The 22,916-nt window shown below is 37.6% G+C and overlaps 1 protein-coding gene across 2 annotated transcripts in view; it reads left to right on the top strand.

Annotated features, from left to right (window-relative positions):
- Positions 1-22,916, top strand: part of LOC127417554 (THO complex subunit 2-like) — a 95,169-nt gene that overhangs the window by 46,029 nt on the left and 26,224 nt on the right. The window contains exons 16-28 of one of the 2 annotated variants that reach the window (XM_051657550.1): positions 2,875-2,959; positions 7,067-7,160; positions 7,885-7,965; positions 8,190-8,286; positions 9,030-9,147; positions 10,097-10,276; positions 15,172-15,336; positions 16,593-16,868; positions 17,227-17,368; positions 17,461-17,618; positions 18,439-18,567; positions 18,876-19,007; positions 22,080-22,264. In XM_051657550.1, the coding sequence (XP_051513510.1) occupies positions 2,875-2,959; positions 7,067-7,160; positions 7,885-7,965; positions 8,190-8,286; positions 9,030-9,147; positions 10,097-10,276; positions 15,172-15,336; positions 16,593-16,868; positions 17,227-17,368; positions 17,461-17,618; positions 18,439-18,567; positions 18,876-19,007; positions 22,080-22,264 (1,842 nt within the window). Of the gene's footprint in view, positions 1-2,874; positions 2,960-7,066; positions 7,161-7,884; positions 7,966-8,189; positions 8,287-9,029; positions 9,148-10,096; positions 10,277-15,171; positions 15,337-16,592; positions 16,869-17,223; positions 17,369-17,460; positions 17,619-18,438; positions 18,568-18,875; positions 19,008-22,079; positions 22,265-22,916 lie in introns of both variants that reach the window. The other variant, XM_051657549.1, reaches the window with a different exon arrangement.

Genomic DNA, 22,916 nt, shown 5'->3' with positions numbered 1-22,916 from the left:
AAAATGTGATCTCAGTGATTTGGACCATGGCATGCTTTACATTTGCAAAATAATCCTTATTGATAGACAGCCATTACATATTGGTTGTTGTTTTTTTTAAATGTGAAAGCTAAAAATGTCTCCTCTTTTTTTGTCTTTTGAGTAAAAGTTGCTGAAACATAAACATGCCATCCTCAAAATCATCAGTCTTACAGTATTGTATTTAAAAAAACTGCAACATTACGAGAAAAAAAAAAAAAAACAGGTACTGAAAAAGGAATGGTGTAAATGGTTTCCAAAAAATGGTATTGGGACATCCCTAGAATGCGGCTAATCCAATCAGAACTACCATTGTTGTAAGTACATGTTTGCTAAATATAATTATGGAACTGACTTCTTTGTGGTCCATGTGAGCTTTATCAGCCATCTGGGAATCAGATGGTGGCATCAGTGCTTGTTCATTTTGCTCTGAAGGTTAAGCAATCCAATTAGACCACCTGATGTGACGTGGCGACTACTCTGGAACAGACGCACGCACGCACGCATGCATGGCTCCCTTATTAAGACCAATGACACCGTCATGGCTGAGTGGTCCGCAGCCCCTTTCGGCTCTACGCACCAGCTCAAATGTATCGCCACAATGCCAGTGTTGGCTTGGTGCCTTCCACAATTGTTTTCCCAAGCTACTTTATTAATTGACTTTTTAATTGGCCCTTTTGTGCCACATTTCAGACAAAGCAGCCCTGCAGGTCTGCTGAAAACACAACTCCCCCTGCTCTAGTAATTAACAGCGTTATAAAGAACGACCCGAGAAACAGTGCGCCTCACGTGAGACAGTCCCTCATGCTTCCGCTGGCATGTGTGATGAAAAATCGGTGCAGAGGCGCTAAGACACATAAAACATGAGCGAGAACAGAGACGGTGTCCACTCCCCCAATACTCTCACAGATAGCGGAGACATGTCATACCATCAACATGGGAATCTATGCAAGAATCACAACACTGGATGGTCATCTTAATTCAGTCATTATGTACTCACCCTTATGTTGTTCCAAACCAGTATGACTTTCTTTCTTTTGCGTAACACAAAAGGAGTTATTAGGCAGAATGTTTGCCTCACCATTCAATTTTCAATACGATGAACCTCTACTGATATCTAAATATGTGTGTTTAACAATTAACGCTGCGATTTAATGTGTTAATTTAGAACTATTAATTATAAAGTTACACGTTCAAAAATGAACACATTTAATCATGTCCTTGGAATGTAATAAGGAACATTCCTACCATCGAAGCAATTCAAGCTTTAGGAACTACCTGTTTGTATTAGGGATGCTCCTATTGATCGGCCACCTATCGGTATCAGCTGATATTCACGTCTTATGACTCGATTGGTGATCAGTAATTTGGTCGAATGCATAAACCGATCACTCAAGTAGCAAAAGATGCGCGGCACTTTTAAGACTTCTGCAGCACTGTCATGGAATCACGGAGTATGGGGAATACTGGCATAGTGTTGTAAGACAACAAACTTTATTCAGCAGTTAAGAATGATGCAGTGGGAGAGCTATGGTGAATATGAATAGTGTGTGTACTGTACTGTTAATGTCGCGTTTGAAACGCCACAAGGCAAAGTGAAAACAGAGCTAGCTGTGAAATGGTCCTTATTATCTTTCATGGTGGCAGCTTCTCAGTCTCCGCCGGGCAAAGACATCTCAGTAATAACACGAGTTACAAGATGTGGTGTAATTCAAACATCTTTATTACACATCTCCCGATTAAACGGCATTAACAATAGTAGCACCTGTAGAGGACAGAAATGTGCTCTTTCTCCGCTTTCCTTTCATCTCTTGCCATCATGAGAGAGCGTGTGTTCCCCTCATTAAAGTTTAAGCAGCAACAAGAGAACAATTAACTATTAAAACAATCATCCAACTAAATGAAAAGGCTGGGAAGGAATTTGTAAATATAATACTTTATACAATATTAAGATACCATAATACAATGTATTAAATATAATGCATAAATAAAATAGAAATAAAATAAGGAATAATAATACATTTATGAAATAATGACAATGAATCAGTAACCAAAAATGTCACATTAAGTTTAATTGCACCTGTGGGTTATCAGTTTGTCTTAAGTTTGACACTAAGCTTCATTTTTTTTTATAGGGCTATCTATCTTAATATAGAGACTATTTTGTTAGCCTATACTTGTTTAAAAGCATTTTTTAATAAGCGTTTTACCTTTTTTTTCTTTTTTTTTTTTTTTTTCTGCAAAAACTAGGCAAAGTGATATTACTGGGAAGAGAAATGTGATAGTGTGCAGAAAGCTTACATATAGCCAGTTATGACAGAAATCCTGATAAAAGGTGAAATGAACAGTGTCTGGATCGGTATCGGCCGATCAGGTGACAAGAAGATCGGTGATCGGTATCTGCTGTAAAAATCCTGATCGGAGCATACCTAGTTAGTGTGTGTGTGTATGTGTGTGTGTGTATATATATATATATATATATATATATATATATATATATATATATATATATATATATATATATATATATATATATATATATATATGAGAGAGAGAGAGAGAGAGAGAGAGAGAGAGAGAGAGAGAGAGAGAGAGAGAGAGAGAGAGAGAGAGAGAGAGAGAGAGAGAGAGAGAGAGAGAGAGAGAGAGAGAGGTAGGTAGGTAGGTAGGTAGGTAGGTAGGTAGGTAGGTAGGTAGGTAGGTAGATTTATATCAGCCTGTCGCTACTCTTAATGAAAAGAGAAGAGCATGTATTGTAAATGGTCCCCTTTTCTCTCATTTGCTGTCCACCCGCGTCACATGTTCTAATTCACTCATTTTAACTTTTCACTCTCTGTTTATCATTTTCTTCCCTAGGCGACTCACTAAGGAGAACGTGAAGCCCTCAGGACGGCAGATCGGGAAGTTAAGCCACAGTAACCCCACCATTCTCTTTGATTATGTGAGTATTTCATTGCCCGTGACGTCCAGAATGGTCTGCTCGACTAATAACGTCTTTTTACAAGGCTTCTTAATAATCTGCAGTGTGCCATCAATTTTCATTGCTCTTGAGATTATAAACCTTGTAAATGGACTCAGAAATGTGGCCTAGTGCCCAACATCAGAATGAAAACATGAGCGCGAAGCTCAATTTAGGCTGAATTAATCAGCAGGCTAGTGGTAATCACATGCATCTCCATTCGTGACTGCTCTGACCATGAAGATGTTCATGTTTGCCGGAGAGTATCCATCGGAAACTCATTTCTGTGGGGTTAGTTAGAAAGAAACGCATGCTGCGTCACTGTTCATGCTGTGCACGTCTTCAGCGGCGAGAGTTTTGCTCTCGTATATTGAGAAGAAAAGGTTTGGAAATGGCTGACGTTGGCAAGGCTTTGATTTCATTAGGATTTCTGAAAATATTCAGATTCAGTGCTGAGATCGGTGGCTCTGGCAAAGACTGTATTATTCCATTGCTGGCAGAGGACTGAATCTTCCCATGCCTTCCTCAGTTTACGACCGCCTCTAGTGCTACTGATCTTGCAGCCCTTTTCCACAGTTAAACATGAAATCAGAACTGACCCTATTTACTTTCATGAATAAATGTTCTGGGTTCAATACAAGTTAAGCTCCATCGACAGCATTTGTGGTATAATGTTGATTAACAATAGAAATAAAATTGCTCTTTTTTTTTTTTTTTTTTTTTTTTTTTTAAATAAGCAAATATTGCAGTTACAGGAAGGCACGTACAATGGAAGTGAATGGGGCCATTCCCCAGAAACATTAAAAAACACACAGTCTCCAATAGACTTGCCACGATATCATAATTTTCACACCGGTGCAGTGTTCACGTTCAAATTGACTAACACCGGTATTACCACTAGTTGGACGTTAAGTGGTACTATGGGGTAATTTTAGTTAAGCAATAGCCTACACAATAATGCAAGGCAGCTTGATTTCAAACTTTGAACTTTTTTTTATTTATTTTAACTAAAAATTCAAATTAAACTGAAAAAAATGTGCAATTTAAATGTGTGTTGTTCAGCTTTTTGAAAGATGGCTTTTCAATAGTTGTGAAGGGCAACGTCTCTTTGGCAACAAACCTACATCATCCATGCATTATTTCCCATCATGGGCTACCCGTCGGGTATTTCATTGTGCGGGCAAATACATCACTTATTGTGGGTTGTTGCGGGTTTAATGTTGGTGTTTTATCACCTTTCATCCCAGGACCCAGTTTAGCTGCTTCGGAAGGGTAATTGAATGTGTGAATACATTTGTTTTGTTCCCTCAGGGTTGGGCGATATGCAAGAAATATGTTCACAATATTTTTACTTAAAAAAATAAATAAAAATAATATATATATATATATATATATATATATATATATATATATATATATATATATATATATATATATATATATATATATATATATATCACAATATCCAATTATATCGTCAACCCCCCAGCTGAGGGATCAATGAATATTCTTGCTTTAGTGATTTTTGCATTGAAAATTCTATTCATTTATTTAAAGAACTAAAAACTTAAACCAAAGACATTTCTAAATTTAAATTGCACTTCAAACTAAACGAAAAAAATAAGTGGTTGAAAAAAAATCATAACCACCTTTCCATTTACCGTCACGCAAGTATCCGTCTATGGCAACAGGCGGAAAATTACTAATAAAAATTAAGATCTAAAAAATATTCTAAATGTAAACATAATAATTATAATGATAAAAATCACTGAAATATAAATCATGGTTCGAGGTGAACGTGTTTTTGTATTATTTTATGATTTAATCACAGATGTATAGGCTATATATAAAGTGACCCTGCAGAGTTGCGTTCACAACGAACTGCTCTGTGGAAATAAAGCAAACTGAACTCAGAGCACCTCCTGAGCTGAGATGGTCTGAGGTCATTTACAGCATTCTCATAGTCGATACTATTCTTGCAAAAGATTTTCAGAAGACTGAAACAAAGAAAGAGTGAGAACCCTTTACATACGCGTGTTCCACAAGACTGCACGCCTCCGAACAAACAGCGTGTCAGACATGTGCATAGATGGCTTTTCTGTCATCTGTTCTTAAAAATATAATAAAGTGCTGCTTCAAGCACGTCTGTGTGTCTAACAGCATTTCTTGTGTCATTCCGAATCTGAGACATCTTACAGTATCCCACCATGCACATTATATTCGCTACCTGCAATTAAACTTTGCTGCCTGTGTAATTTGATACGTTGGTACAGAACATCTGGCTTTCAATGCGTTATTTAGGCTAATTTATCAGAGGTCGCAAACTCTTCATTAGGCAACTATACTTTATTTAAGGCTATTCTATTCGTTAGGCTATTGTACTGATATTGGAAGTTCCATTCATAAGTTTCCCCTTTTAACCGTTAGAAGTTGTCACACCGGTGTTGTCCCTTGTACCGAGTAAAACCGGTAACACCGTACCCTGTGGCAACCCTAGTCTCCAAAGTATTGCCACATGATGTAAATGTTATACATGGTAACATGATTTTAGTGTGATAGAATCACATGCTAACCTTATCTGTGTTCAGCAAAATTACAACTAGGTATGTGCATAACTACCAATTTTCTGAATTGATTAGTAGGTGTTAAGGATAATGTATAATTAAGCTCCATTATGGTTGCCTGACCCCGATCAGACACTTATCAGAGGGATATATGGATGCTAAGCACAACAGTATAGTATAGACTAAATAACTTGCAGAAAAAATTAAAAGTTAGAGAAGTGAGAAAGAAGAAAGGTTCTGCGCATCCTGAACACAGAATGACATGCTTTAGTAACCAGAGCACTCGAGTCTCAGGGTGATCCTTGCTGTGCATTCACAGAACTGCAAGGTAATGATGCGAGTACACGTCTAGTTCATGACATCAAGCAGTTTAAACCTTTTTTACTGCAACAGTTTATTTAAGTATTGTCAAACAGATTCAGAAAAAGACTTCTATCTCTCCAAAGCACCTCACAAAAAACGGGAACGTCTTGAAATGCATTGTTTATGCTGCACTTTGATGGCTGAAACTACAACGGGCATAAATGGACTAAATGTAAAGCATTAAAGAGACTAAACTTCTCTCAGAAAGTTTTACTGACTATTATTCACTTAATCACAGCAAGCTGTAATCTCCAAGAAGTTGCATCTCTCAATTAATATGACAATTGCGTCTCCCATGAAAACCACCACCACTAAAATATTAATATTAGTAGTCAACCCCACTGATCCCACCGTGGCACATACCTAATTCTAACTTCTTTGTCATGACGACATAATGCCTCTAATCTGGAAAGCTGCTGTAACGCCAATATATCGCAGATTTGATTACACTTTATATCAGTTTATATATTTGTTTGTCTTGTACTGTGTATTTTAGCATTTGTGGACTCGCACCATTCACTTCCATTCTAAGCACCTTATTCTAACTGCGATTTTTGCTGCTTCTAAACTAGAAGTCGACCGATAATGGATTTTGCTGATATCGGTAACTACGTTGGTGGAAAAGGCCGATAACCGATTAATCAGTGATAGTTTTTCAAATGGATTTTTTTGCATGTCAAAAAACAAAATCTTTTTCTTGTCATGACGGGCACAGACAGAGACCTAAATGAGTAAAATCTCAGATGCAGTCCAGAATCCCCCAAATAACCAGAAAAAAATGGTTTTGATGCATAATGTGGAACTTTTAAGTATAAACAACCCCAAAAATCTACCGAAGAATCTTATTTTGAAATGATGAAAAAACTAGCAGCAACTATGGGCGCAGGTTTTTGCTGATAACGATAATTCTAAAAAGCAACTACTGGCATTGATTAATCGGTAAAATCGACATTTACCTCTATTCTATCGGTTTACCTCTATTCTAAATAAATAAGGTATGAGTCAATTATTTGTTGTGATCAACATTATGCCACACATGCAGTCTTTTTATAAGAATAGGACTTACTAATTTTTTTTATTTTTTTTTATTAAATGGTATATCACTACTAAAGTGAAACAAATGAAATGCTTATGAAATTTAATATTTTTCTCTTTCTTCCAGATTCTCTCTCAGATCCAGTGGTACGACAACCTCATAACTCCAGTGGTGGACTCTCTCAAATACCTCACGTCTCTCAACTATGATGTGCTGGCCTGTATCCTTCCTGATTGCTCTGTTATAATTACACTCCTACAGTATAATAATCTTCCCCCTCCACTAATAACAGCTCTCCCAGGAACTTGCTGATCTCTTCAAAACTCCTGTTATTTGCGTGTGATTAAAATAGTGTGTAATAGCTCACCTTGACTTCTTCATCACCAATGCTGACAGTTTTGTGTTTAAAATGAGGGGGAAGAAGGTGTTTCTGCACTTTTTGTGAAACAGCAGAGAAAAATAGACTTGATTTTCTTTTGAATGTGTCAAAAAGACTCAGTAGGGTGTAAAAAGAGTCCGGTAGTGAAAACACTTCTATTTTGCATCCTTACGTTTAATGCAAATATTTTAATTACAAATCATATTATCAGTATAACAATTTGAGTAAATGGTTGAGAAATGTACATACATTTGTTTTACAATTCCTTAGTATATAGCATGTCAGAACAAATACTAATTCTGCAATTAATGGACATTTTTAAACAACCTTTTACTCAAATTGTTATGCTGGTAAAATAATTTGTAATGAAAGTGTTTGTATTTATATATATATATATATATATATATATATATATATATATATATATATAAAAAAGCATTTTCACAAATGGCCTTTTGCACTGTATGTAATAAGTTGATTGAATAGCATCTGCCATTTATAGCGGATGTGTTATCTTTAAAAGAGCGAGCCGTGGTGTGTCTAAAACCCTTGACTGTGTGGGCAGATTGCATTATTGAAGCTTTAGCCAACCCAGAGAAAGAGAAGATGAAACACGATGACACGACCATTTCATCATGGCTGCAGAGTGAGTGCCTCGTTTCCTCCCTCTAAAACCTCTTCGATATGGCAAGATGCTGAATAAATTGATCCTTTCATCCGACATTCTTAATGGACGTGAAATGTCATTTTTCTTCAAACGGTTTGGCCTTGCTGCTTGAGAGTTTGTGACATTCTTGACTTGCCCTCTTACAGATTCTAATGCAAATGCTTATGGTAATATTATGCTTTTGTCTTGACGTGTTTCCTTAGGCCTTGCAAGTCTTTGTGGAGCGGTTTTCCGGAAATATCCCATTGAGTTGGCTGGTCTTCTACAGTATGTGACAAACCAGCTGAAAGCGGGCAAGAGGTACACGTGTGTTTAATAGATTCTTCCCCCCTAACCCACACATTATTAAAACTGATCTTGTGTTACAGTGTTGATAAAGTTTATATTTTTTTAGCATGATTCTGATTTAAGGCAAAGATGAACTGATTTACACTAGATTGAATGTAGTTAAACCAGCCTTCAAAAATCCCTGACAAGTTTCCTTCTTAAAAAAAAAAAAAAAAAGTATAAAGATTTAGCAACATACTCTGCATTGTGAGCTTGCAGTCCAAAACTAATTGACTGGGTGCTGTGAAATAATACAAAAACAGTAAATAGACAACACATCTTTCTGTTGCAATTTCTTCGCTGGTTGCTTGCAACATAGTGTGTGACCAGTGTAGTCTGATTCACGAAAAAATGACTCTTATGAGCCGGTTCTTTTTAATTAGCTACTCAAAGTCCCTTACTCAGCACTGTTTTCAACATCCTTAAACCGTCCACTGTTCGACACACAAGTGTTGACTGACTGTTAACACTAGAATAATTTGAATAATGGATAGATCTGGACAGGTCTGCATGTGTGCATACCGGATAGAGGTTGATTACGACTGTCCCAGATTAAACTTGCGACAGCAAAATAAACAGTGTTGAAATGTAATTGATTTGTTTTTGTGTAATTTCTTGTAGGATCACAAGGGACGTAAAACTCCCAAAGAGCAGTTTCCTGTTTATCAAGGACTTAATTTATTAATTTGTTAAATGTAACGTGCTTTTGTTGTTAGTTTTGACCTGCTGATCCTGAAAGAGGTGGTGCAAAAGATGGCAGGCATTGAGATCACTGATGAGATGACAGTGGAGCAGCTGGAGGCCATGACTGGTGGAGAGCAGCTCAAAGCAGAGGTAAAAGATACTTGGCATTTTAAAGTACAGGGGGGATGCGGTTGGGGGGCAGACGTGGAACATTGTTACTGTATGACCATGCACTACACGGACGGGTTTCACACTTGCATGCGCACTGTTTCTGTGTTCATATCAATGTCTAACACTAAACGTGTTTACATACGCGTCTTCTCGCAGTGTGCTTATTCTTGTTTTAATTGTTAGTGTAAACGTCCAGTTTATCTTGGGTCACAAAATTTTGAAATTGTGAAAATGTTGAAAATACTGTTTTCTCAGGAGTAATACGTTAGATTTTTATAGGCATTTTATCCTCATGATGCAGAGCACTCTGCAGTTGAACAAAGATCATGTAATGAGATACAGCTGGAGTTTACATTTGACCTTTTTTGTCTGTAAAGCAATATTGTTTAGCAAGTCTAAGATCTACCTAGTTTAGGCTGTTTTGCATTGCAAACAGAGGTAATTTAAAGTGTGACCACAAGGGAATTACCTATAGGTTTACAGTATACATTTAAAGTAAGTCATGACTTTTCTCCCAGTAATGCTAATTTTCAAAGGTTATGAGCACCAGGGTTCCCACGGTCATAGAAAACCTGGAAATATCAGAAAATTAAACATATGTGTTGTTTCCAGGCCTGGAAATGTCATTGCAAAGAAAACAATCCTAAAAAATTAATTGACCGTTCTATTGTGAAAATGGATATTTTTTCTAGTTATACATGGGTCTAAAATATCTGAATCAGCTTGATATTGCTCTTTGTTAATGTAAAATTGATTAAATGTTTCTTAAAAATCCATAAATAAACACAAATGACTGGAAAAGTCATTCATACTAACATAATAACCCTAACATTTTAGTGGACATGATATTGGATTGAGATGTGTGAGCCTATTTGAAGGACCTTCTAAAGAGTGGGTGGATAATGTGTGTGTGTGTGTGTGTGTGTAGGGTGGCTACTTTGGGCAGATCAGGAATACTAAGAAGTCATCTCAGCGTCTGAAGGATGCCCTTCTGGATCATGAACTAGCACTGCCGCTCTGTCTGTTGATGGCCCAACAGAGGAATGGCGTAGTCTTCTCTGAGGGGGGAGAGAAACATCTCAAACTTGTGGGAAAGCTTTACGATCAGGTATGATCACCATGTCATTTCCTCTAATTCTGATTTCTTCCATGTAAACATGTCTCATTATTAAAGCAAAGTGTATTGTGAATGCCATTTCATGTTGTCTTTAAAACTTCTTTTAAGTACTCATGCTCTATCGCTGTAATTTCCCTCAGAGTAGGAACTGCTAATTAAAGCTGACTAACTGTGGAATTGACATGCAGAAAGATGAAACAATGAGTTTCATGAAAACTTTGATGTTTATTTAAAAGTTTGATGCTTGTTTACTTTTCAGACAAGTTAAAATGCTGCCTCCCATGTTATAGATAGACAAACTGTCAGACTATAGGGCTCCTTTAGGGAAAATTCAAAAAGAAATAGCTTATGAAATTGTGCCTTTTAATGAGGAAGGATCCTCTTTTTAGATGCAATCAAGGAAAGAACATATTCTAAAACATTTTATACCACTTTAAGGTCAGGTCTGTGAATTTGATAGGATGTTTCAAGAGTGTATAAATATAACTGGCATTCCAGTCCACCTGAGTGTCAAAACTATTAAGCAATAAGTTCACCCAAAAAGGAAAATTGTCATTTCCTCACTCTCAAGTTCCAGGCACTTATAACTTTCTTTCTTCCATGAACACAAAAGGAGATGTTTCAAAGAATGTTCATGCTGCTCTTTTCCATACTACAAAAGCATACAGTACAGTTGACCATAAAGTCCATGTGACTTGAGCACTATTTTCCAAGTCTTTTGAAGTAGGGGTTTTCAAACTTTTTGAGACCTAGGACCCACAATTATGATGATCCCCTTTGCGAGGGACCCCTGTTCCTAAAATATTACAAATAATTATTTTATTTTATTTTTTATCCCCTTTTCTCCCAATTTGGAATGCCCAATTCACACTATTTATTAGGTCCTCGTGGTGACGCGGTTGCTCACCTCAATCTGGGTGGTGGAGGACAAGTCTTAGTTGCCTCCGCTTCTGAGACCGTCAATCCGCGCATCTTAACTCTACCCTCCCTAGCAACCGGGCCAACTTGATTGCTTAGGAGACCTGGCTGGAGTCACTCAGCACACCCTGGATTCGAACTCACGACTCCAGGGGTGGTAGTCAGCGTCAGTACTCGCTGAGCTACCCAGGCCCCAACAAATAATTGTTTTGTATATATAATTTTGTTTTAGAGTTAAGTTTATAGTATTTTTTGCTTACTAATTTTCACTGTTAATGTTTGTATTAGGGCAGTCAACCGAATAAAATTTATAATTGAATTGATTACTTGATATGACGATTAATCGAATTAATCACAATTAATCGCATAAATATTTGCAGAGAAAACCCCTCAAGTAACAATAATTCAATATATTATGATTAAATAATGATAAATAGTTTTATTTAAATCATTATAAATAGAATATCTATTATAAAAATAATAATTCAAATTCATTACATTTTGTGGCAGTGGCAGACGAGTAAAGCATTGATAAGACCAAGTGGCTTTAGACGGCTATATATTTATTTCCATATTATTAAACGTAAGCCTATCATTGACCTACAGTTCACAGCAATCCATTTTGCAAAAGCAGCATAAACATTCTGCAAAACATCTTTTGAATTTTCATTTTTAGGTGATCTAATCCTTTTATTAATTAATTGAAAAATGCAGTCTCCCTAAGCAAACAAAACTTTTGTCATTAAGAAACTTCTGCTGTTTTGAAGTGAAAGTATCCAACGTCAGCCGTAGGAAAGACTCGCGTAGGGAGTTGTACAGAACTTCTGTGATTTTCATCCACCCACACTCTTGCAGTTTGCTTTTCATGTTTCACAGCTGCGTAGCTCATTTACTCACTGGGTAATCTAATTGACTGTTTCCTCTCCCCCCGTGTTCTCTAGACATGTCGCAATTCACAGCAGATGGTGCTAAAAACTAACATCATCAGCAGATCCATTCTGTGTGGGACTACGAAATGATGCCCGGTCAATGCTTTTTTTTTGGTTTTTATTTTTTGTATCTTTTCCCTCAATGTCTCAAATTAGAGCGTTTAGCAAATAATTCCCTCTCGTGATGCCAAATTGTCTAAATAATTGCTCATGGTGTGAATGAGAAACATGAAACATGCTTTTTCTTGACATCAGTGGGGAAGCTTTTAATAATTAATTTTATTTATTTATTTTTTTACACACTTTGCAGGAAGTTGCTCACTGCTCATTACAATCAGCCGAAATATGTAGGGCTCGTTTGTGCCCGGTTATCACCACATCTGATACACCACTGAGACTGACTCATCTCACAAACTAAATATGCCTTCAGCGTGATTACATGATTTATGCATAAGCACCCTGAAAAATATTAAGTTATTTTTATAAATTTGTCTTATTTTGCATGTTTAAACATATATTGATAAATTGTGCTTGTTAAGAGGTGACATATAATTAAAGTTTATTTTCTTTTTTTCTTCTTTTTTTTTTTTGTGCCCATGCTTGGGATTTAGGGATTTAAAACAAACTTCTAACCCTAAGTATTAAACTTAATAAAACAACTCATCCTTTACCGTAGTGCTACGGACATGAATGATACCTCAATTTGTGTTTTGTTGAGAAGAGGTGTGCTATTAAGAGATCAGCCTTGTAGTTCTTCACCTGGCGGAGGTTTTTTGCTTTAAAGATAACTGTAACAGTACTCTTGTGTTTCGCTTTACTGCAGTTTAGATGCTCCTGTCACATAAGTCAAACAAGAGGCTTTGTATTACTTTTTGTATATACTCTGGTGATTCAGCCCAAGCTGTATCTTATTTCAGCACGACCCAGATGAATTTGAGCTACAACACTGAGCAGTTCCCGCATTGGAGTTGGTACTGATTTAAGCAGTAGATAATATGTGCTTGTTCTAGTCTATTCTGTGTTCAGAGAATGCAAATATTATTGCACCACTCTGTTATTTTGTTAAGTGTGGTTTCTTTTTTTATGTATTTATGCAATTATGAGTTGTTACAATTCCCTTCCCATGGTAAAAACTTTATAAATGCAGGAAAAACTAGCTTGCATTTCTGCTCTGCATTTCATTATTTTCGTCTCCCTCTCTTTCCACCCCCTTACTCTTTCTGCTGCAAAGAGATGGGTGGGAAAGTTGTATTTTTATTTTTATGGTGAATCATGACAGTCAAGCTTTTCAAGGACTTTTGTCAATCTGAACTGATTAGAGTGCTGAAAAAAGGGCCAAGCCAATGTGTTCCTCTTTTGATGTCAAGTTTTGTTGTTAGCACACTCTGGGCAGAAGGTATTCTGTGCACAGCTTTAGAGAGATGTCACTTGGGCCGTCTAGTTACATCGGTTTCGGTCTATAGCGCAACAGTCTGGTTCTGGAAGTTAAAATCCCATTTATTTTCTCCATAGGTAAATGGATTTTTAACGATAACTCATAAAACCTAAATGACAGACCTGCCGTGAGCTCTGAGGTTGTTAATCATTGGTATTTGCTTCTGTTGAAGCCATCAGTCCGTGTTATTTCAATTATTAGGGATAGTTCACCCAAAAATGAAATTCTCTCATCATTTACTCACCCTCATGCCATCCCAGATGTGACTTACTTTCTTCTGCTGAACACAAATTAAGATTTTTTGGATGAATATTATAGCTCTGTAGGTCCTAGTGAATGGTTCCAAAATTTTGAAGCTCCAAAATCCACATAAAGGGAGCTTAAAAGTCATCCATATTACTCCAATGACTAAATCCATGTTCAGACACGATATGACAGGTGTGGTTGAGAAACGGATCAATATTTAAGTCATTTTTTTATCATATACTCTCCCTGCCCAGTAATGGGCGATATGCATGAAGAACTTTAATCATCAGAAGCAGAAGGAGAATGTGAAGTGGAGATTGACTGAGCAGGATAGTAAAAAAGAACTTGTATATTGATGTTTCTCACCCACACCTATCATATTGCTTCTGAAGACATGGATTTAATCACCAGAGTCGTCTGCAGTTCTTTTATCTTGCCTTTATGTGGATTTTGGAGCTTCAAAAGTTGGCACCTATTCACTTATATTGTATGGACCTACAGAGCTGAAATATTCTTCTAAACATTTTCATCTGTGTTCAGCAGAAGAAAGAAAGTCATACACATCTGGTATGGCATGAGGGTGAGTAAATGATGAGAGAATTTTCATTTTTGTGTGAACTACCCCTTTAAAATTGTATTCAATAGCGGAATTCCTGGTAAGGAACCGCACTACCCATGATCCTGAAGACAAAGGATCCACTAATAAGAGAATCGCTGCAAAGCGTGCCACTTCTGTGTTGCACTGCAAATGACGTAAAGGAATCATCTCCCTACACTCAAACTAATTCATTTATATGTATCTACATTTTTTTCATTAAACTTAAAATATTATGCTTTTTTACTTACAATCAATAACTTGAAACAATTTTATATTCACATTTTTTATTGAGACCAGGCTCATGTTGAGTCATTCTTGGTGGGTAAAACTTTTGCTTTCATCGAACTGTTGCACGTTTTTAAGACAATGATATATGATGCGTGCTTTTATGTAAAACAGAGAAGAGACGAGACATTATTCTTCCTTTAGTTCTCTTTAACTTGTTCCCACTATAGAACAGCTGTAAGGGAACATTTCGGTGGTTGACCCAATGGTCCGGCCAAATCTCCCTCCCCTCTGCCACCCTCCTCTAGAATCTCTCCCCAGTGTCTCGCTGCTGCTAAATTGCTTTACTGTGCATCCCATCGATTTCAATGGAGAGGCTGTGATGAATGGCTTTAATAAAGCGAGGTGCAGTTCCCCAAATAAATGAGTGACCTTAGGATTTATTAAGAGCATCTGCATTTGGCTGGGAAATGAACATGGACCAGGAGAGGCACGTTTAATGATGAATGCTTCTCTTTTTGCTTCCTCCCCAAAGTGTCACGACACCCTTGTGCAGTTTGGTGGCTTCTTGGCATCTAACCTCAGCACAGAAGACTACATCAAGAGGGTACCGTCAGTCGATATCCTCTGCAACCAGTTCCACACACCACACGACGCTGCCTTCTTCCTGTCTCGACCCATGTTCGCCCATCAGATTCTGGTGAGTCCAACCAAACAGTATAGTGCTGTTCCAAACCCTAGTGAGCTGCCTTACTGTCTAAATAGGCAGCATCCGGACCCAAATGGATCCTCACAAGTGCCTTGATTTGAAATGCCTACATAGGGAGCAATTAAAGGCAGGGCTCCCATGGTCATGAAAAACCTGTAAATATCACTGGATATGAAAATTATGATTTCCAGGCCTAGAAGAGACATTAACAGAAATTTCCATGACTTTTTAAGTTTTACAAGTTTTTAGTTATGCTTTATGCTATAGTTGATTCCGCAAATTTGTTAGCATGTTGCTAAGTTAATAATGTTATACTCCTTAGCACAAAAAATGCGTAAAGCGCACATATTGGGTGAAGAGTTAACTTTATTTCAAATACTTCAAATATTGGATGAAAACGGTATTTAATTTTTTTATTAAGGCTTTCGTGATTTTGAAATGTATAAAAATAAACTTGAGGGGTGTATGTGTGCTCAGTACACATTCACATTAAGTAATTTTTTCATAATTCGAATCATATAAGAAGAATATATTATAAGGCTTTAAAAACTTGGAAAATGTTTGACTGGGGTAGAATGACATGTAAACTAGTATTTTAAATATTAAAACATTTCCGAACATTTTCTCTTTTTAGTCAAGTTTTTGGAATCAATCCAGTCTGATTATTATAAATATTACATTTATGCAAAATTAAAAGTAACTATTGCTTAATAGTAGTATTATTACTTTAACACATTGGCTTTGTATTGGTCAATTGGTCTGACTGCCATATATGTATTAGGCTAGCTATTTATCTCTAATTGTTTGATGTTCCTCAAACAACAGAAACGTATGATTGGTGCATAGACACTTAAAGACAAAAACAAATGTAGCATGAAGTGTTGTAATAGGGTTGAAATTGCCCAGAATGCAATAATGCAATATTTCCCTGTTACTTTGGTCTTGATTTAACAATATTTAGCTTGCACATTGTGATAAACTGTGATTTGTTATTGTGTTTTGCCGCATTAAGACTTGTGTATGACATTGCCTGCCTAATGAATATTTCATACGGAGCTCATTTTGTGTGTTCCCACACCTCAAAACCTAGCTGCAGCTCTCCAGGGCGGTGTAAAAGTGAACCACATCTCTCTTTAACTCTAACAAGATTTACCGCCCCTTAATTCCATGTGCTAGCAATCTTCTGGCCGGTTTGTTATGCTTGAGAGAATTATAATGCTAGCCTGCTGTCTTTATTCTCCCCTCAGTCCAAGTATGACGAATTAAAGAAGGCAGAGAAGGGTAACAGGCAGCAACAGAAGGTGCATAAGTACATCGCAGCCTGCGAGCAGGTTATGGCCCCTGTACATGAGGCTGTCGTTTCCCTTCACTTGCCCAAAGTGTGGGATGACCTTCGACCCCAGTTCTACGCCACCTTCTGGTCCCTCACCATGTATGACCTGGCAGTACCGCACAACGCCTACGAACGCGAGGTCAACAAGCTCAAGATGCAGATCAAGGCCATTGATGAAAACACAGAGATGGTAAGCAACACTTGGATGTGTTCATAATGGAATACTAGTGTACTGCTTAGGGCATCTACACATTAGAGAAAGCTTTGACAAATCGGTTTGATGGATAGGAATGCTAAAGCTCAGTTTTGAGGGACATCAAATTGGGAATTCAGCAAATTGGTTTTCTGTTTGCATAATTGGACCCACCACTAAAATTTGCATTGGTCAGTGAATACATATGTCAGAGTAAGCTGCAACAAAATTGTTAATTTTCACCAGAATCACCACCTATGTTTTCAATATCAGCAAAAATCGGTCGACCTCTAGTATATATTGACAAGGAAAGCCCAGTCTTCTGTTGTTCCTGAGGAGCTTTTCTCTTTAGCAGCCCTTGAGCAAGAAAAAGAAAGAGAAGGAGCGCTGCACGGCACTGCAGGACAAACTGCAGGAGGAGGAGAAGAAGCAGCTGGAGCACGTGCAGAGAGTCCTTCAACGCCTCAAACTGGAGAAAGACAACTGGTTACTGGCCAGTGAGTCCTCCGATAACTCTCACAATCACATCAGTGCTCAAAGGCTCTTCTTGTCTCCGCTCACCACTGTTTCCACACTGTTCTCTTCTCAGAATCCACTAAGAATGAAACCATCACCAAGTTCCTGCAGCTCTGCATCTTCCCCCGCTGCGTCTTCTCAGCAATTGACGCAGTTTACTGCGCTCGCTTCGTAGAGCTGGTCCACCAGCAGAAAACGCCCAACTTCTGCACCCTACTGTGTTATGATAGAGTGAGTCCACTGCTTAAGACACAAACAGTACAGGCACTTTACATCAATAGAGGACAAATCTGTTAAACCATACAGCCATTTTGACAGTCTTTTGACTTAATATTAAATACATTTTAGATTATTTTTAATTTTAGACTGACTTTAGTTACCAAGAATTTAATATGTAACAGATTTTGTATGCAACCCTATTGGTGCACATTTTAATAGATACAGATTAAAAAGCACTAATATTACATTGAGGCAATGCAATTACTGCTCCACCAGTTTAGCCAAATTAGCTGGCCCCTATTAAGTAATAGCTAAATTTGCTACTCTGTTACGCATCCTGGGATAGTCTTAGTAGACCATTTAATATAGGATTTCATGAATGTATTTGATTTAAGTTTTTTATTTATTGCTAGAAATTTTACAAATTTTGGCAACAGAATTTAAAACAAAATTGCAAGCCTCATTTAAAATGAATACAAAATAAAACATAACATGAAATACAAAGCTTGACCTCCTGAGGTGGACAAATACAATTTTATGAAGGTTCAGCACCTCTTTTGATGAAACAAGAACAGATTTTACTTGAATTTAATTTGGAGCTTTTTTGTACCCAATTCATGTAAAATGCCACTGTGGGCCTATGTGTTGCATTGGTTAATGTTAAAGAACTCGACTTACAAAGCTTTTCTAGGATTCCAATTGTAAATGTGCTGTTTTGTTGTCCTCTTATCTGAATGTTTGAAGTATTTCCATTAATCAGAAGGCCTTTGTTCAACAGTAGCTCTCTCGCAGCCTACTCAATCTCTCTCTTGCTCTCTCTCTCCTCATTCAGGTATTCTCTGACATCATCTACACAGTCGCGAGCTGCACAGAGAATGAGTCCCGTCGTTACGGCCGTTTCCTGTGCTGCATGCTAGAGACTGTGACTCGATGGCACAGTGACAGAGCCATCTATGAGAAGGTACCGTGAGCTTTCAGAACAGTCTGTTTAGTCTCCTGTTAAAATATTCTGTCAGTACTGTGTCTCCAATGCATACTAGTCAAGACTAAATTTGTAGCTGTGAAAACATGCCGGCATCATCCAGAGGATATTTTCTTCCCTGACAGATCAGTGACTTGAAAATTTCACTACAAACAAACTGATCTTTCAATCATCAAAAAGGACATTTTTAAAGCACATGTATTTTATTGCATGACCAATAGTTTTCTGTGGTTTGCTAAACCTGCATTTTACAAACTTGTGTTGTTTGTTTCTGGCTTCTTCTCTAGGAGTGTGGCAATTATCCGGGGTTCCTGACTATTTTCCGAGCCAGTGGTTTTGATGGAGGGAACAAAGTAGACCAGCTGGACTATGAGAACTTTCGGCATGTTGTCCACAAATGGCATTATAAGCTGACTAAAGTTAGTGTCTTACTTGTTACACACCACAACAGTTGATCATATGACATAGTAGTATTTTTGTTCAAGTCTTTTGACAATATTAAATGTATTTCTCAATATTTACTTAAGTATTTGCTCTGAAATGGCAGAGCATAAACAGCCATCGTGGCCAAGCAGAAACAAAATGTTTAAAACAAGATGTAAAATACATTAAAAACCTAGTTAAAAATAAGCAAAGCATGTTTTTGATCCTGTTTTTCACTTAAATGGACACACAGATAATTAATATTTATTTTTGTAAGAAACAACATTTTCTTGCATAAATGTTCCAAAAACATTTTGAAATGTGATGATGCAAACAAACCATTTTGAAGTGTTTCATTCGAAAGACCCATTTCAGTTTATACTAGAGACGATACAAAAATATCTTGCTAGACTGTATTTAGGAAGTCTGTAAGTAAAAAAAGTGCATTAAGATTTTTTTTTAATTCTTGATATTCGCGATGTTTTCAATTTTATATCGGCAGCAAAATCATTGCCAATATATGAATTGTGTATTATGCTCCGATGCATTGAGCTGAGGTGTTCATGTACAGCTGAAGTCAGAAGTTTACATATACCTTTGCCAAATATATTTAAACTCAGTTTTTCACAGTTCCTGACATTTAATCGTAGAAAACATTCTCTGTCTTTGGTCAGTTAGGATCACTACTTTATATTAAGAATGTGAAATATCAGAATAATAGTAGAGAGAATTATTTATTTCAGCTTTTATTTCTTTCATCACATTCCCAGTGGGTCAAAGGTTTACATACACTTAGTTAGTATTTGGTAGCATTGCCTTTAAATTGTTTAACTTGGATCAAACATTTTGAGTAGCCTTCCACAAGCTTCTCACAATAAGTTGCTGGAGTTTTGGCCCATTCCTCCAGACAGAACTGGTGTAACTGAGTCAGGTTTGTAAGCCTCCTTGCTCACACGTGCTTTTTCAGTTCTGCCCACAAATTGAGGTCAAGGCTTTGTGATGGCCACTCCAATACTTTGACTTTGTTGTCCTTAAGCCATTTTGCCACAACTTTGGAGGTATGCTTGGGGTCATTGTCCATTTGGAAGACCCATTTGCGACCGAGCTTTAACTTCCTGTCTGATGTCTTGAGATGTTGCTTCAATATATCCACATAATGTTCCTTCCTCATGATGCCATCTATTTTGTGAAGTGTACCAGTCCCTCCTGCAGCAAAGCACCCCCACAAGCATCACCCTTTTTCCTCATAACAATGGTCATTTTGGCCAAACAGTTAAATTTTTGTTTTGTTAGACTAGAGGACATTTCTCCAAAAAGATCTTTGTCCCCATGTGCACTTGCAAACTATAGTCTGTTTTTTTTATGGTGGTTTTGGAGCAGTGGCTTCTTCCTTGCTGAGCAGCCTTTGTCGATATAGGACTCATTTTACTGTGGATATAGATTCTTATCTACCTGTTTCCTCCAGCATCTTCACAAGGTCCTTTGCTGTTGTTCTGGGATTGATTTACACTTTTCGCACCAAACTACGTTCATCTATAGGAGACAGAATGCGTCTCCTTCCTGAGCGGTATGATGGCTGCATTGTCCCATGGTCCCATATTGATTGTACAGATGAACGTGGTACCTTCAGGCGTTTGGAAATTGGTCCCAAGGATGAACCAGACTTGTGGAGGTCCACAAATTTTTTTTCTGAGGCCTTGGCTGATTTCTTCTGATTTTTCCATGATGTCAAGCAAAGTGGCACTGATTTTGAAGGTAGGCTTTAAAATACATACACAGGTACACCTCAAATTCAGTACACCTCCTATCAGAAGCTAATTGTCTAAAGGCTTGACATCATTTTCTTGAAATTTCCAAGCTGCTTAAAAGCACAATTAACTTGTAAGTAGATGTCCTAAAAGACTTGACAAAACTATAGTTTGCTAATATGAAATCTGTGGAGTGGTTAAAAAAATTAATGACTTCAACCTAAGTGTATGTGAACTTCTGACTTCAACTGTTGATGACACAAGTTCTCTCTGTCCACATAATCATCATCAATCAATTACCATTTAAAGGGATAGTTCACCAAAAAATGAAAATTCTCATACTTTACTCACCCTTGTGCCATCCCAGGTGTGTATGACTTTCTTCAGCAGAACACATTTGAAGAAAAATAGAAAGATATCTCAGCTCAGTAGGTCCTTAAAATGCAAGTGGGTGGTGATCCGACTTTTGAAGCTCCAAAAATCACACAGTCAGCATAAACGTCATCCATACAACTCCAGTGGTTTATGTCTTCTAAAGCATCACGGTCGCTTTTGGTGTGTAAAAGATCAATATTGAAGTACTTTTTAACTCTAAATCATCGCTTCCGGTCAGCGGCAGTATGCGGTTGTGACGTAATCGCGTTGGCATGTTCACGCGAGAACTGAGGCACGTGCAACACACCAGAAAGAGCAGCGCTGTTTACAACTGAGTAGGAGGAATGCTGTACAGAAGCTTCATTGGTTTAGATCTGTAGTTGTATCTGTTTGTTTTTCACAATGGTGTGTTTGTGTGCTTATCCTGGATGTCTCAACGGAGAGAAAAATGTGTGATTACATCTGTAACATACCAATGCGAATACGTCACATGAGAGACCGCGTGAACGCAGCCCTCTTGTGACGTGAATGCGCATGCTGCTGCTGACCGGAAGCGATGATTTAGAGTTAAAAGTACTTAAATATTGATCTTTTTTACACCAAAATCGATCATGTCGCTTTAGAAGACATTAATTTAACTTCTGGAGTTGTATGGATGACATTTATGCTGACTGTCTGTAATTTTTGGAGCTTCAAATGTCTGATCACCATCCACTTGCATTTTAAGGACTTACTGAGCTGAGAGATTTTTCTATTTTTCTTCAAATGTGTTCTGAAAAAAAAATAAAAAAATATTCACCTGGAATATCATGAGGGTGAGTAAATGAAGATAACCTTTCATTTTTGGGTGAACTATCCCTTTAATGTGATTATTGATATTTATTGTATTTAAATCTATTTGGATAAAGCATGGTATTCATCCCTAAAATTAACTTCTTTCCTCAGGCATCAGTTCACTGTCTTGAGACGGGCGAGTACACCCACATCCGCAACATCCTGATTGTGCTCACCAAGATCCTGCCATGGTACCCCAAAGTGCTGAACCTGGGCCAGGCTCTGGAGTGCCGCGTCCACAAGATCTGCCAGGAAGAGAAGGAGAAGAGGCCCGATCTCTATGCGTTAGCCATGGGGTAACTGAGCCGAGAGCTGGCTGGCCTCAGCATTCTGAAGTGCTTTCACCACATTGGTTTAAGGGGGTGCAGTCCTATCTATCACTTTCAGGAGTCTAGCTGGTGGTTCTGGGAAACCTTCAGAGTTTTCTGGGTTTTTAGTGTATCTACTTTGTTTTTCGCCTCTTCTTGACAACACTGATATATAGGGGCCAAGAACTGAACCTGTTGTAGGTGTTAATGAGGCAGCTATTTAATTGGTTAGTGGTCTGATTTTTATGAGGTTTCTGGCTGGTAGCTCTATGGCGGTCCCTAGAATTGTATAATAAGAAGCTGTGAAACAAATGTATTCACCCAATAGATGGTTCACCCAAAAAATAATTACTCGTCATTTCAAAGCTGCATGACTTTCTTCCAAGGAACACAAAGTTAGCCTCAGTCAGCATTCACTATCACTGCATCTTTTTCCATACAGTAAAAGTGAAGGGAAAGTCATACAGGGACACGGTGGAGACTAAATGATGACATAATTTTTCTTTTTGGGTGAACTAACAGGGAGTTACTGGGGGTCTCTTTGCAGAGGTCAGCCTTATTAAGGAAGACACAGATTTATTCTTTGCATTTTTCTGCCACCTTTAGCGTGCGCTCTGCAGTGGGATTGATCAGATCTGTC

The sequence above is a fragment of the Myxocyprinus asiaticus genome, chromosome 27 (assembly GCF_019703515.2).
Source record: "Myxocyprinus asiaticus isolate MX2 ecotype Aquarium Trade chromosome 27, UBuf_Myxa_2, whole genome shotgun sequence".
Classification (NCBI taxonomy): domain Eukaryota; kingdom Metazoa; phylum Chordata; class Actinopteri; order Cypriniformes; family Catostomidae; genus Myxocyprinus; species Myxocyprinus asiaticus.
Note: the sequence above shows the minus strand (reverse complement) of the source record. Positions and strands in the feature narration are given on the sequence as shown.